Source organism: Geotrypetes seraphini, chromosome 7 (genome assembly GCF_902459505.1).
Source record: "Geotrypetes seraphini chromosome 7, aGeoSer1.1, whole genome shotgun sequence".
Taxonomy (NCBI): domain Eukaryota; kingdom Metazoa; phylum Chordata; class Amphibia; order Gymnophiona; family Dermophiidae; genus Geotrypetes; species Geotrypetes seraphini.
In genome coordinates, this window is record NC_047090.1 from 54,184,124 (window position 1) to 54,200,046 (window position 15,923).

At 46.3% G+C, this 15,923-nt stretch overlaps 1 protein-coding gene across 1 annotated transcript in view; it reads left to right on the forward strand.

Moving 5' to 3' along the window:
- Nucleotides 1-15,923, forward strand: part of TMTC1 (transmembrane O-mannosyltransferase targeting cadherins 1) — a 364,529-nt gene that overhangs the window by 271,202 nt on the left and 77,404 nt on the right. The window contains exons 16-17 of the mRNA XM_033953227.1: nucleotides 3,087-3,231; nucleotides 13,056-13,193. Of these exons, the coding sequence (XP_033809118.1) occupies nucleotides 3,087-3,231; nucleotides 13,056-13,193 (283 nt within the window). The remainder of the gene's footprint in view (nucleotides 1-3,086; nucleotides 3,232-13,055; nucleotides 13,194-15,923) is intronic.

Consider the following 15,923-nt stretch of genomic DNA (forward strand, 5'->3'; position numbering starts at 1 on the left):
ATCCCATTTATTCTTAAAGTCTGGCACGCTGTCTGCCTCGATCACCTGCACTGGAAGCTTGTTCCAATGATCAACCACTCTCTCTGTGAAGAAATACTTTCTGGTGTCGCCATGAAATTTTCCGCCCCTGAGTTTGAGCGGGTGCCCTCTTGTGGCCGAGGGTCCCTTGAGAAAGAAAATATCATCTTCCAGTTCGACACGTCCCGTGAGGTACTTAAATGTTTCGATCATGTCTCCCCTCTCCCTACGTTCCTCAAGAGTGTAGAGCTGCAATTTGTTCAGTCTCTCTTCGTACGAGAGACCTTTGAGCCCCGAGATCATCCTGGTGGCCGTCCGTTGAACCGATTCAATTCTGCGCACATCTTTACTGTAATGTGGCCTCCAGAATTGCACACAGTACTCCAGATGAGGTCTCACCATGGCCCTGTACAACGGCATTATGACTTCAGGCTTTCGGCTGACGAAACTTCTATTGATACAACCCAATATCTGCCTTGCCTTAGATGAAGCCTTCTCCACTTGATTGGCAGTTTTCATGTCTGCACTGATGATTACTCCTAAATCTCGTTCTGCTGAAGTCCTAGTTAAAGTTTCTCCGTTCAAGAAGTACGTCCTGCATGGATTTCCGCTTCTGAGGTGCATGACCTTACATTTTTTAGCATTGAAGCCTAGCTGCCAGGTTGAGGACCAACTTTCCAATGTAAGCAGGTCCTGCGCCATATAATTCTGTAAACTGCATTCACTTACTATATTACATAGTTTGGCGTCATCGGCGAATAGTGTTATTTTACCTTGAAGCCCTTGAGTCAGATCCCCTATGAATATGTTGAAAAGGAGTGGACCCAGGACCGAGCCCTGCGGCACTCCACTGGTCACCTCCGATGTTTTAGAGAGGGTACCATTAACCACCACCCTCTGAAGTCTGCCACTCAGCCAATCATTGACCCATGCAGTTAGTGTCTCTCCTAACCCCATCGATTCCATCTTGCTTAGCAGCCTGCGGTGTGGGACACTGTCAAAAGCTTTCCTGAAGTCCAGGTACACGACGTCCAAAGACTCTCCCAAGTCCAACTTTCTTGTTACCCAGTCAAAGAAGCTGATGAGATTGGATTGGCAGGACCTACCCTTGGTGAATCCATGCTGACTGGGATCCCGAAGATTCCCTTCATTCAAGATCGTGTCCAATTTGCTTTTAATTAGTGTTTCCATGAGTTTGCACACTATTGATGTGAGACTCACCGGTCTATAATTCGCAGCCTCTTCCCTGCAACCCTTTTTATGCAGAGGAACGACATTGGCTAATTTCCAGTCCAGGGGAACTTTCCCCTTACTTAGGGAGAGATTGAATAGCTCAGCCAACGGTTTCGCCAGGACATCGCTCAATTCTCTGAGCATTCTTGGGTGCAAATTGTCTGGTCCCATGGCTTTGTTCACCTTGAGTCTTGCCAGTTCACTGTAAACTTTACCTGGTGTGAACTCAAAATTCTGAAACGGGTCTTCTGTGCTTTGTGTTGCCTTCAACTGGGGACCGTGTCCCGGTGCCTCACAGGTGAAGACTGAGCAGAAGTATTCATTCAATAGTTCGGCTTTATCGGAATCTGCTTCCACGTAACTTCCGTCCGGTCTTCTAAGGCGTACTATCCCGCCTGTGTTCCTTTTTCTGTCACTAATATACCTGAAGAAGGATTTGTCCCCCTTTTTAATGTTTTTTGCCAGAATTTCTTCCACTCGAAGTTTTGCCTCCCTAACTGCCATTTTGACCGCTGTAGACGCCTCCCTAACTGCCATTTTGACCGCTGTAGACCTGGTCCTATATTCTACTTTTGCCTCTCTTTTCTCCGTGCGCTTGTAGGAGAGAAACGCTTTTTTCTTCTCCTTAATGAGGTGCGAGATCTCCGCGGTGAACCATTGGGGTTTATTGTTTCTTTGTCGTTTATTTACTGATTTTATGAAGCGGCTAGTTGCTTCATGTATGGTTGATTTCAGTGTTAACCACTTAGCTTCTACATCATCGGTCTCCGCTTGGTCCTGCAGCGTCTGATGGACGAAATCTCCCATGCGAAGTCTGTGCCCCGGAAATTGAGTACCTTTGTTTTCGTGTTTGATCTAGGGAAGCCTTTCCTAAGGTTGAACCATACTATATTGTGGTCACTGGAGGCTAGCGTATCTCCTACTGAGACCTCTGAAACGCTTTCCCCGTTGGTGAGTACCAGGTCGAGGATCGCCTGGGCTCTAGTGGGCTCTGTTACCATTTGTTTGAGACGTGCTCCCTTTATGGAGGTTAAGAGCCTCCTGCTACCGCTGGTTGTCGCTGAAAATGAGTTCCAGTCTGCATCAGGCATATTGAAGTCCTCTAGCCAGTACAGCTTCTCCTCGTAGAGTGATATTCTCTATGTCTTCAATTAATTCTGCGTCCATGTCTTCCAGTTGTCTTGGGGGTGAGTAGGATTGTTCACTGATCACTTGGTAGGATCGGTTTTTCAGGAAACCCTCGAACCAGTTTAGCACTTCGCACGTGATTCCGATAGCATCTAAACAGGTCAATAGGATTTCATGGTCCACCAGTTCAAAGGCACTGCTCAGGTCAAATTGAATGCAGACATTGACATTTGTACCTGCTCAAATAGAGAGAGAAATGTTTTCTAATAAAATTCCTTGATAAGTACACATATAAATTGACCTATATTATGAATTCTCTCTGTAAATGCCCAGCATTCAGAATTTTAAGAGGCCATTTCCACATACGCGTGAAGCTGACTTTGCAAAATTACATTGCTTGTTTCAAAATGTATGGCATTGTGAGTAGACATACACCATTAGGATGGAATACCTGTGAGCTACAATCACTATGTAGCCCAGCTAACAGAAGATTGCAATTAACAGAACTAATACTATGTTTTGTCAGTCATTTTCAAGATGGGAATATCTGCATTCTAATTTAAAAAAAAAATAATAATAATAATTGTAGAGATAATTGTTGAAGTGTGTCCTCCGTTTGTGAAAGTTTAAGGAATTGAAGTTACTTCATCTCTGCAAAACAAGCAATCAAACATCTCTGATAGTTTTTGTCCATTCTTTGATTTTAGAGCTTTGAAAATCACAAGAAACTCAGAGATTCTGTCTCCACTTGGAGCTCTTTACTACAATACAGGGAGATACAAAGAAGCTTTAAAAATTTATAGAGAATCTGTCACATTACAGCCATCAAACAAGGAGATTCTTCTAGCACTGGTAAGTCAGTGTGCCATGTGGAAATTATGATCAGTAACATAAGGACAGTGGCGTACCAAGGGGGGGGGGGGGCGGGAGGGGCGGTCCGCCCCGGGTGCCAGCCCTGAAGGGGTGCTCCCGGCCTTGCCGTTCAGTCCCCCCACACCCCCGAAGGACCGCTCGCCCCACTGACCTTCCTGCACCACCTGTGAAGCAGCAAGCAGCAGGATCGCGAGGTCAGCTATCCCTAAGCTGCTTGGGCGCTGCTTCCTGCGCCGCGGTCCCGCCCCTCCTCTGACGTCAGAGGAGGGGCGGGAACGCGGCGCAGGAAGCAGCGCAGGGATAGCTGACATCGCGATCCTGCTGCGGCTGCTTCATAGGTGATGCAGGAAGGTCAGTGGGGCGAGCGGTCCTTCGGGGGTGGTGGTGGTGGTGGGGACTGAACGGCAAGGCCGGGAGCAGAGGTAGTGCTGCTTCATAGGTGGTGTGGGGAGGCCAGGGGGGGCGAGCGGTCCTTCGGGGTGGGGCGGGTGGGCAGGCAGGCAGGCATTCAAGGGGGAGGGGGGTGACAGGCAGGCAGGCCTTCAAGGGGGGGGACAGGCCTTCGGGGGGGGGGTGCAAACCTTCAAGGGGGGGGGACAGGCCTTCAAGGGGGGGGCAGGCAGGCCTTCAAGGGGGGACAGGTCTACAAGGGGGGACAGGCCTACAAGGGGGTGGGCAGGCCTACAAGAGGGTGGGACAGGCCTTCAGGGGGGGTGCACGCCTTCAGGGGGGGTGCAGGACTTCGGGGGGGGTGCAGGCCTTCAAGGGGGGGACAGGCCTTCAAGGGGGGGACAAGCCTTCAAGGGGGGGACAGGCAGGCAGGCCTTCAAGGGGGGGACAGGCCTACAAGGGGGGTGGGACAGGCCTTCAAGGGGGGACAGGCCTTCAGGGGGGTGCAGGCCTTCGGGGGGGGACAGGCCTTCAAGGGGGGGACAGGCAGGCAGGTCTTCAAGGTGGGGGGACAGGCCTACAAGGGGGAGGGACAGGCCTTCAAGGGGGGGGGACAGGCCTACAAGGGGGTGGGACATGCCTTCAAGGGGGGTGCAGGCCTTCAAGGGGGGACAGGCAGACCTTTAAGGGGGACAGGCCTTTGGGGGGGACCCTGGTTTAGAAGTACACAGAGGGAAGGGGGTGTTCAAAGAGACGTGCATATGCCAAACTTTGGGGGGGGATGAAGAAATAATGGGTCTGAAAATAGAGGAGAGGGAGAGAAATGATGGACCATGGGATTTAGGGAGGGAAGGAACTGAAAGGGAGAGAAATTGGACACAAGGGATGGTGTGGAGGAGGGATAGAGATACTGGATAGGAGGGTAATTGGGAAAAGAAAGGGAGAGATGGTGGACTCTGGGGTGGTGGGGAAGGAGGGAGAGATGCCGGATGAAAGGGTAGTTAAGAAAAGGTGGATCTGTGGAGGGAGATGAAAAAAAGGAAAGATACCTGACTTTCTGGGGAGGGAAGGGAAATGGAAAGGGAGGACAGAGTTGGCAGATGGATGGTTAGCACGCAGAAAGAAGAAAGATGGAGACCCTGGCAAGCAAGTTATCAGAAGAAAACCAGAGCCTTGGACCAACAAGATTTGAAATATAACCAGACAACAAAAGGTAGAAAAATTAATTTTATTTTCTGTTTTGTGATTATAATATGTCAGATTTGAAATGTATATCCTGACAGAGCTGGTGTTGGACTGCAAACGTGAGCTAGGATTTAACAGAGAGAGGAAAAGTCCTTTTTGTTTCTTTATTTTATTTACACCACAGCGCCAGTGTGGTTAGTAGAAGCCAAAGGGGGTGAAAAAGCTATAAAACCCACCAGGAGTTTTGAAAAAAATCACCCAACTGGGCAGGAAAATCGAATTGAAAAACCAATTCAATAGGCTGAATCGAATCGAAATTTTTTTTCCTGAATCTGGCAGCATTAGTTTGCGCTACTGTCTTAGACTTTAGGACCTGGGATTGGGGAGAGATGGCATCCTCAGTACTTTATAATGCAAGTGAAACGAGGATTTGGTCAGACTTTTGAAGGGTCTGCAGAAAAAAAATATTGTATAGGCCGGGGACATGAAACAGCAGGAAATGGGAACTTTTCTTCCTTCTATTTTTGTGAATGGAAAGGCTGAGGATGTCAGAGAGTTCAGTTAAAATATGTGCTTTATAAGAAAATATAATAATGTGTTTTATAAAGTTTATAGCATAGCTGGCCTACCCAGTGAGGTGTTTCTAGTGGTGGTGGTGGCAGCGTGTCAATGTGTTGAGAGGAAGAGGTGGTCTGGGAAATTCTGCTGAGCAAACTCTGGGCCCATTTCCACCCCCCAGTTAGTCCACTCCACTCAACTGGTTCACACACTGAGTGGGTCATTGGGTGTTGTGTTGGGATCTCTTCCAGTGATTTATCAGTATCTCCTTCTGGTCCAAGGAAGGAAACTTTGTTATCCTTAGCATTGACCTACAGAATATGTTTGTAACAGCGCTGCTTGTGTGGCATTAGGCTATGTAGTGATCGAAAGAAAAAAACAGACCTTTGCACATTTTTGCACTATATGGTGGGTGTATGAGGATATTCACATTTCCTGCACAGCTAAGTCCATGTGAAGTTACCTTGTGCTGTATTTGACATCTAGCAAGGTCTCTGTTTGAAAGGAAAGATCTAAACTTAAAAATGAAGTGGCCAGAAGTTATGGTAAAAGCAGATAGTGTAGCTGGTTTTAAGAAAGATTTGGACAAATTCCTGGAGGAAAAGTCCATAATCTGTTATTAAGACATGGGGGAAGTGTCTGCTTGCCCTGGATCGGTAGCATGGAATGTTGCTACTCTTTGGGTTTTGACCAGGTATTAGTATCCTGGATTGGCTACCATGAGAATGGGCTACTGGGCATGATGGACCATTGGTCTGACCCAGTTAGGCTATTCTTATGTTATGTTCTCATCTGTAGGGGCCTTTGTTTTCACTTCTTATTTTAATGTATTTTTTTTCTGGGAACTTATCAGTGTTTTTTATAATGGGAACAAAAATGGAAGAGAATTAATGTGTGTGGGATGAGGGGGTAACTAATTTCTTCAGCTAAATAATTCAATCCACTTCAAACAGACATAGGAGAACTCACGCACCAGTCACACACCCTCCAACCAAAAACGTCAAAAGGAAAAAAACTGTTCGACAACCTCCTAGCCATTCGAGCTGCAACACTCGACCCCCAACCCTACAACCAATTGACATCGACCACATACTGCAAAACCTTCAAAAAGAAATAAAAACCCTTCTATTCAAAAAACACATAAAACCGAACTAACACAATCAGAACTGTCCCAAGCATCACCTGCAACTACTCCATATGTACTTCTGATGTCATGACAATTCAGACATAATTTATGTTATGTTATGTTTGGAATATAAGAAAATTTTCACTGCCTGTTTCTATTCTGACCATTTATTCCGTTTCATGGTCATTACAAAAAATATTTTTTTACATGGGGGGGGGGGGGTGTCAAAAAATGATGGGCCCCGGGTGCCACATACCCTAGGTACGCCACTGCATAAGGAGTCAATTTTTAAAGCCTTAGCAGGGAACTATGTAGACAAAATAGGACGTATACTTGTGCAGAATGGATTAATACAGTTATAATTCTGTTATGTCCCTTCCGGATTCCATACGCTAGGTGTTCAATCCCAGAGTGTTGCAGAAATCTAAATCATTTCAGAACACATGCTACACTCCCCCTAGTGGTAGAATCAGTTTCAATTTCTGCAAGCAGTCTGTGAGCAGAAGTCTTTTGCTGTTGCTCTGCTTCTGTTTCTTATTTTTTCACTTAAAGTTCACTTAAACTTTGTTTCTCAGTAGTTTCAGTGCCTTGAGACCCCTCCCCGATGGTCATCTGTCGGAGAAAAGGACACAGTCGTGCAGAGCCAGACTGCAGTTTCACAGAGAAACTCTGGTGGGTCTGTGAAGCCAGTCTGCTGTGTGCCTCCCGTGGAGTTTGCTCGCCGGTGACCCTACAGTCACAGGTTTCTAGCACAGGCTAAGTATGTCTGGCAGAAACCCACCTAGGTTTCAAGGCGCAGGCTGCCTTTCCGTCACTGACCACATTGCAAAGGATCTGTGGGGACGGAGGGTGTAGTTTGTTTCTGGCTGGCTGGCAGTCCAAAGATCTTCAATTCTAGTGAATTTGGAGCTGTTTCTGAGGCAGAAAGTCCTTTTTTCCATTGAGCTGGTTTAAAAATGCTGACAGACTAAAGCACTATTGACACTGTGAGCACCTCCATTATTTCCTATGGGAACTTTGGGGGTGGCTTGTAAATCGATTGAAACTCTGTTTTTCAAAGTTTCTGTGGGTAGGGTTCAGGCCCCCCACCTCTCCAGACTCCAAATCGCTATTTTGTATTTTCTGAATTTGTTTATTTTTGGCACGAATTCGTGACAGCAGCCATCTTAGATTTTAAAATCGATCATTTTTTCCTAACTTTAAATTTTGCCTCAAAACTCCTCGATTTGACTCAGAATTGATTGGGATGGACTTCCCAGTCCCTAATCTATTGGATTTGGACATTGCACCAGATGGGCGCCTTATCAGCAAATTTGAAACATGTGCCGTAGCACACTGGGGGAGAGAGCGGGGAGCTTTGGACTTCACCCCCTCTGTGTTCTCTTGGGCTGGGGAGCCAGCCTGGGTCTGTGCCTTCCAAAGAAAATTTCATCCAGGGGCTGTTCTGGATTCATTTGCATTCTGAGTCTGGGAACTATTTTGGCGCACCACATGTACCTCAACAGTGCCCTGCCATGGTTGTGGTGTGGGCCTGATCAGATTTTATTCGGCTCCTCTGAACGGCATTTCCTCAGACCCCACTTATTTGGCACGGCCGGCAGGCACATCTGAGTTTTTTCCAGTCTAAGGAGTCTGTGGAAAAGCTTCCTTTCAGGAGCTCTCTTGTCTAGCTGTGCCAGATTTCAATTGCAGTAGTTGCCATGCAGATTTTAAGAACATAAGAACTGCCATCTCCAGATCAGACCTATGGTCCATCCAGTCAGGTGTACACCTGGTGTCATTTTAGTTACCCATATCCCTCTCGTAAGGAGATGTGCATCTAATTTGCTTTTAAATCCTAGATCGGTGGATTCCGCAATAACCTCCTCTGGGAGAGCATTCCAGGTGTCCACCACTCGTTGCGTGAAGCAGAACTTCCTGATATTTGTCCTGGACTTGTTCCCCCCTTAGCTTCAGTCCATGTCCTCTTGTCTGTGCCCTCTTGTTTATTCTGTCTCCTGCCACTCTAATTTGGATCTGGCTGCTGGTCTCATCGGCCTCCCTGAGTGTCCAAATTTGTAGGTTTTGATCCCTCTTTGCATTTTCAGTGGGCTTCTCTCCGCCTCTTTACGGCTGATGTTCTGAAAGAGTCCCATCTGGGTTTTTTACTTTCCAGGCTTTGGTCCTTGTACATTCTCCTGTGCCTTTTCCATTCTGTCTACAGATCCTGGAACAGGTTTCAGAACAACGTGATCCCCAGACAATGTTTTCAGATCTGCTACAGTTATGTCTCTGCTTTATCTCCTGAATGCTCTTTGGCAGGTCTGTACAGCCTGAGATAGATTCTGTCGTGATGCAGGTTTCAAGCATGCTGTCCTTCCTAGTGCTGGGGAGTGAAGTTTCAGGTCTCTCAGGATTGCAGTAGACTGTTATGATACAAAATATTCTCTTCTAGCATCCTCAGGTAGCCTTGCTGTCAGGAGTGGATCATAGTTCTCTTTGTTCTTCCCTTAGGTGTCAGGGATATTTAGATTTTTCCTCCAAGAGACATTCACAGGGCTACGCCTCTGTTACCATGGTTCCAATTCCAGGCATTCTTAAGTTCCTGTGCAGTGGCTACGCCACACACAAACACACACACACACACACACAAAAGTGCTGATGTCGCCTGGGGCGGATGTGGTTTCCATACAGGGGGGCACTTGCAGACTGTCTTCTACTGTTTTATCAGAGTGGATTTGACTTTCATCGGACACTTGTTAATCCTACTTTACCTGCGTCCGGCTTGGTTTCTGAACTCCGGCAAGTCACCAGCAACATAGTCCAGGGTCTGCAATAGTCTGCAGCGCCTCTTAGTTTTGGGGTGCTTGAACCTGTACCACGAAAGAGGGCTTAGGCGGATGCTCCTTTTACTTCTTCATGCTAGAAGGGCTTGGTGTTTGGAGACATATTCTGGTTATACGGTCAGTCACCCACTTCTTGCGAATTCCACTTTTTTGAGTGGTCAACAAAGTACACTGAACTAGCTGCTGTCTCCAGGAAAGTTTCTAGTGTCCTTGGATCTCCCAGAGGTTTACCTCCATATTTCTTTTCTTTTGAATTATTTATTTATCAATTTTTTAACTGAACAGAAAGGAGAGGCATTAAAGAACACATTCCTAGCAAAACAATTCAAAGAAAAATAATCTTAATCTCCTCCTCAAGTCCTCATTTTTATGGATCCAAGATGTATTACGGTGAGCCTTAAACAAATCCTAGCAAAATATAAATAAGAAGAAGAACAGGGACACTTAGCTGAAGGAAGTGACCTAATCAAATAATAAAACACTCATGATGTATTAACCCCAGCTTTCAGGTGTACAGCTGACAGAAAGGTTGTCAGTTGTATAGGCTCAAAGAAAACGTATTTTTGCTTTTGATATAATATCACACATTTACATGGGTGCCTTAAGAAGAAAGAGGCTCCAAGAGCGATAACTCCCGGCTTCAAAATCAGAAATTCACGACGACGCCTTTGGGTGTCTCGAGCCAGATCTGGAAATATTTGTATTTTAAATCCCAAAAATTCTTTTGACTTATTTTTGAAGAAAAGTCTCAGCAACCAGTTTTTATCCGGTGCTAAGGCAACAGTGAGAAGTAAAGTTGCAGGTGTCGCAATTTCCTTGTCCGACTGTTCTAATATCAGTGAAACATTTAAATTCTGTTGGACCTCTGTAGGTAGTTGTGGTTCTTGATATTGTTGATGTTGTCCTTCAATTTTCCGAATAGGTAGATAATAAGCCTGAGTTAAAGGTGGAAGCAATTCTTCTGAAATTTCCAAAATTTCTACCATATATCTTTTTATCATCTCTCTCGGAGATATTGTTGCCACTCTAGGAAAGTTAATCAACCTGAGATTGTTATTACAAGAAAGATTATTTAAGGTTTCCAATTTTCTTCTCATATTTATATTGTCTTTCATTAACGTTTCACTAAGTTGTTTAGTGGCAATATTTGAGTCTTTAAGGTCCTGAAAATCTGTTTGTAGTCCTTTAATATTTGTTTCATGGATATTTAGCTTTGATTCAATTTGGGAAATTTGGGGTTTTATAGATTTTGCCAAATCTGCCACCAGATCCCATATCGCCTCAAGAGTTATTTCTCTGGGTTTCTCTATTTCAACAGTTTGTACTTTTTGTATAGGAAAATTAGCTATAGCTGACCTTGCCTCCTGCATGCTGTTTTCCTGGAAGCTGCTTTCCCTCTTGCTGCTCTGAGCCTCAGCCGTTACCGGACTCACAATACAGGAGTCCACATCCATTCTCCCCTGTCCGATGACCATAGCCTCACTGGACAGGAGCTCACCAACCTCCGATGGCTCTACTGTCCGAGGGGAGCTGATATGCTGAGGAAGAGGGGGTGGAGTTCTGGCGTCGGGGCTTAGCGATATTTCCAAGCCCGGGGAGACCACATCCTGCTCACCAATGAGTGCTCCCTGCGGGGAAGCCGACGCCACCACCGACACTTCCTGCATCAGGCGAATTAGTTCCTCGATACCGCCGAGTCTACCGGGGTCAGGGCGCCGCGAGGCTGCAGCGGCACTTCGTCCCCTTCTCTTAGGCATTGCTGAATGAGGTAAACGCCGCAAGGAAGAAAAGAAAACAAGCAAGTTCTCGCTCTCAGTTCTAATCGGGACGCTCAGCTAGCTGCCCCGTCGGCCATCTTGGATCCTCCATATTTCAATCTCCCGAGAGCATCGCAGGTTTCTGCGTTTCCATGTTCCGCATCAGCATTTCCAGTTCACAGCTCTGCCCTTTGGCCTCATCCCAGTGATTGTAGTAGAGGCAGCTTTCTGCCAACAAGGGGTCCATGTCTACCCTTCTTGGGACAGCGGGTGCTCCGGACTCTGTTTCAATGGGTGTATGAAGATGTGGTGGGGACGTCTGCTGCAGACGTGGGCAAATTCAGGAGGAGACTCAGGGTGTCCTTCCAGTCTCTGGAATTTCTATGGCTTCTCTTTGTGTCCAGACAGAGTTGTGCATTTCTTCTCAGGGCGAGTAGACAGAACCTTCATCAACAAATTAGAATTCTCTTGGATTGTCTGGCTCTCTCAGCCTGGGTTTATCTGCAGGTTCTGGGGCTCGGGCAGCCACCTTGGAGGTGTTCCCCTGGGCCAGAGCACCCATGCACTCTTGTCGGGAGTCCCTCTTCTCTTGATCATATCCGCTGAGTTTTTCCACCTTTTAACGGCTGCTCTCCTGGACAGAGATGGTGGCTTAAGAGTGACTCCTGGCTAGGGCTGGCTTCCTCGGATTTCCAAGTGGATAACTCTTAGCATGAATGCTTTTGGGTTGCAGTTTCATTGTGGGGCCTGCTCCATTCAGGGCTAGTGGACTCCTGGTCCACAACATTGGTGGACCTTTCGTCTGGAGCTTCGGAAATTGCCTAGTACTACTCGTACTCCAGCCCTTCAGAAAGACCAGTGGTACACTTCGATGCCGTGGTTTATGTACTTTGTGAGGAAGCACTGGTGCTCTCTCTCTCTCTCTCTCTAGATAGATTAGCGGCATTCCAATGGGAAGGAACACTTCTGCCTTTCTCGGCAGCCCATGGGGCCAGAGTCTCCAATGTTCTGGCAGTCGCCTGGTTCCTCTCACAGGAGTCATTCCGTCTGTTCTTGCAAGAGCCGGGGTTTGCCCCAGAGAGTCTTTGCTTCGGCAGAGATCTTGAAGGCCAGGCGCCTTTTCAGTCGACAAACAGCGTGGAAGCTAGGGTCGGATGTATTGGTTTGGCCCTGGCTGGCTCATGAGTTCCTGTATAATGTTCCCCCGTGGCCTCTGATAGGTCTGGTCATCTGCCAGACAGTGACACATTCTGGCCTGGTGTCTCTGATTTGGCCTCACCGCACGTGGTATTCAGTTCTCGCATATGCATCGGAATGGGAGGGGCAAAAGGGGCCGTGGCCTCACCCAAAATTGGCACTGGCTCTGTTCCCTGCCCTGCCATACTTCCTCTGATGATCCCTGGTGGTCCAGAGGTGCAGCGGGCAGAAACGAGCTTTCCGCGCTCCTACCCCGCTGCTAATCTGGCCGGTGGCGGTTTGCATCAGGTTTCTTCTGCCGCTAAGCGGCAATGAGCAGGAGTACACTTTGGCGCTCTTGCTCGGCGCTGAGCAGCATCTTGACTGGCTCCCATGAATTCTCATGATTTGCAAGAATTCATGGGAGCCAGTCAAGAAGCAGCGCAGTGCCAAGCAGGATCAGATATGTTCCAGTGCTGCCTGCATAACACATGTATACGATAGGGTTTTTAAAAAATACTTTCCCATAGGAACATGATATTATATTAGCCTCTAAATATATAAAATTGACTTAATTTTTATTATAGAGAAGAGAGAGAAACCTAATAAATATGTTTACTAGCAATTCGGGTCTTTATCTGCCGTCATCTACTATGTTACTATGTTATAACATTCTACTGTACACTATATTGGGCATGTAAACGAGAACCCTTAAGAGCTTTGATATTAAAAATGAATAATGTGTATGTGTAAGACAGTTATTTCCTAATCTAATGTATTTTGTAGGCCCAGGTTTTAGCTATAATGGGTGAAACAAATGAAGCTGAAAAAATGACCAATCGAATTGCAGCAGAAGAGAAGGGATGTCTTGAATGTTACCGACTTCTGTCAGCAATCTACAACAAGCAGAAAAATTATATTAAGGTACTGGATATACTGTGCTTGATACTGCTGTGTGAAAATAGTTACTTACTCTGTTTCCTGATGCCTCTAAATTCCTAATAATTTCTAGAATTAGAAAACATGGCACCAACATGGGTCATTATAACCTAAAGCATGATAGTACTATGGATGCCTTTCAGTGTTTTGCATAATCAGAAAAATTAAAATAATATTAGCATCATTTCACAAACATTGTCACAGAAATGCACATCCAAATGTCTTCTCACTAAGGAATTAAGAAACATACTGCATGTAATTGGATCTGGAAAGGCTGGGTAAAATGCCATGAATGATATATAGTTAAATAATGTGGAAAAAATCATTCCTTTGCAAATTTAAGGGTACTAGGATCAGGGATATTGGCACTATAAATTAAAAACACAACTTTCAAATAGAAGAATAAACATAGGGAAATGATCATCACTTTTCCATATACTGTACATTGACAAACTTAAAGGGGAAAAACTGTGTAGCAGATACAAAGTCCTTGAGTTCTTTCCTGCCTTTGCACAATCCCACCAGCATCCTTTGGCCCCCTTCTCATTGCCTAACAATGTTCTCTGATGTGAAATACGTCCAATACAGTCAGTCCCCAGGATAAGAACATCCTACTTATGTCAAACTCACACTTGCGTACTGGGATCCTGCTTCTCCCTTCCATGTCCCAATGTGCCCCTCTTCCTCCCTTCTATGTGCCAACATGCCCCTCTTCATCCTTCCCTCCCTCTTTGCTGTGTCCCAAGTTCATGCCTCCCTCCTGCTGGTATTTACCTGTTCTGGCCAACTTTCTCCTCCCAGCTGCACTTCTCTTCACAAAGTCACAAGCAGCAGCTCCTATATGCTGCCTGTGTCTGATCCGTTAGCATTTATTCTGACTTTGGGCCCTGAGCAGAAACCGCAGCTATGGCTTTGTGATGACAAGTGCTGCTGGGAGATGGAAGTCGGCCAGAACACTTGCAGGAGGGCGGCACAAACTTGGGACACAGACGGGAGAAGGGCAATTTGGGACATGAGAGAGAGGATGTGCATTGGAACCAAGAAGGAAGGGAGGAAGAACAAACTTCAGACAAAGGGTGGAGGGAAGGAGGGAGGGGGCATGAACTTGGGACACAAAATGGAGGGAGGGAGAGAGGTAAAGATGCTGAGGTGAGGGAGGGAATAGAAAGGGAGAATTGTTGAGCATGGATGTCTGAGTGAGGGAGAGAGATAGAGGGAGGGGAGCATGAACTTGGGACATAGGATGGAAGAATGGAGAAAGTGAGGGAAAGATGCTGAGTTTGAGTTCAATTTATTTTGATATACCGCCAATATAAAACCAGGGTTAAAATCTGAGCAGTTAAGACTTCCGGTGACATCATAGGGCTGAGCAGATGCTGAAAAACTCTGCTCCCTTCCTTGAGCCCCCTACCATTGGCTATAATCAGCAATTTTGATCAAGACTTGGGTCCCCGGTATCCAGTATAATGGTATCTAGTGTTGTGTACTATTTGGAGAATCGTTAATCCCCTACATGGTCTCAAACTGGTTAGCAAGAAGTGCGATTGCAGAAAGCCAACAGATACCAAAATGGCGTTGGAGCAGAATCCTAGTCTGTCAGTCAGCTCAACGTGGACTGCACAGATTATAGCAGAAATCACAGCATCAGTTGAGGCTGCAATTGATAAAAAGCTGCAACAATTCTTTAACAAAATTGATACTACCCATGAAAGAATTGTTAGCATGGGCTTAGAATTCAACGGTACTCAGCACCAGATGAGTGCCCTGGAGGATCAGGTGCAGCCGAAGGAAGCACGCAGTAGTCGGATGGAAAAACAAATCACCCTGCTGAACCAGAAGTTGAATGATTTGTAAAGTCGGGCCCGGCAGAATCTAAGAGCTCTCAACAAATTTCTAGTCAAGGAGAAATTTCGGATGCTTTCCCTCACCCTGCTTTATCCTCTCCTCAATCAGAATGACTGGCTATGCTCTCTGGATCTGAAGGAAGCCTACACACATATCCTAATTCATCCAGCTTCCAGGAAATACCTCCATTTTCAGATAAACCAACATCACTACCAGTACAAGGTCCTTCCCTTTGGCCTGGTATCTTCTCCCAGAGTCTTCACGAAGTGCCTAATTGTAGTGGCCGCATCTCTCCGATCACACAACCTCCAAATCTTCCCTTACCTGGAAGTGGTCCAAGCAACATCTCAGACCATCTCTTTTCTTCAGGTGCTAGGATTCGAAGTTAACTTTCCCAAGTCGCATCTCATTCCGACTCAACATCTTCAATTCATTGGAGCTATGCTAGACACCACTCTCATGCGAGCGTTTCTCCCTCCGGATCGCCTTCAAGCTTTCATCCGCCTTTGTCAGCAACTGCTTCCTCTTCAATCCATTACTGCAAGACACACGATGGTTCTTTTGGGCCACATGGCTTCCACTATGCTTGTGACACCCCTGGTATGACCATCCTTTGGAACGCCTTCCACAAAGAAACATAAAGGCGTTTATCAAGAGAGATGTGGACCAGTAAGTATGTATTTCAAAAGTAGCAACCTCCATCATCGACTGCAGCCAGTATGGAAAGGAGGCCGGCGTCTGCTCCACCCAGTGCCAGATGGGCCTGTTTCTATATGCATTCCCTCCAATTCTTCTCATGTTGAGGACTCATTGTTCCACGGTAGCCCAGGCAGCATTGGTTCTCCCTTTTACTTTAGCTCAGTTCCAGGG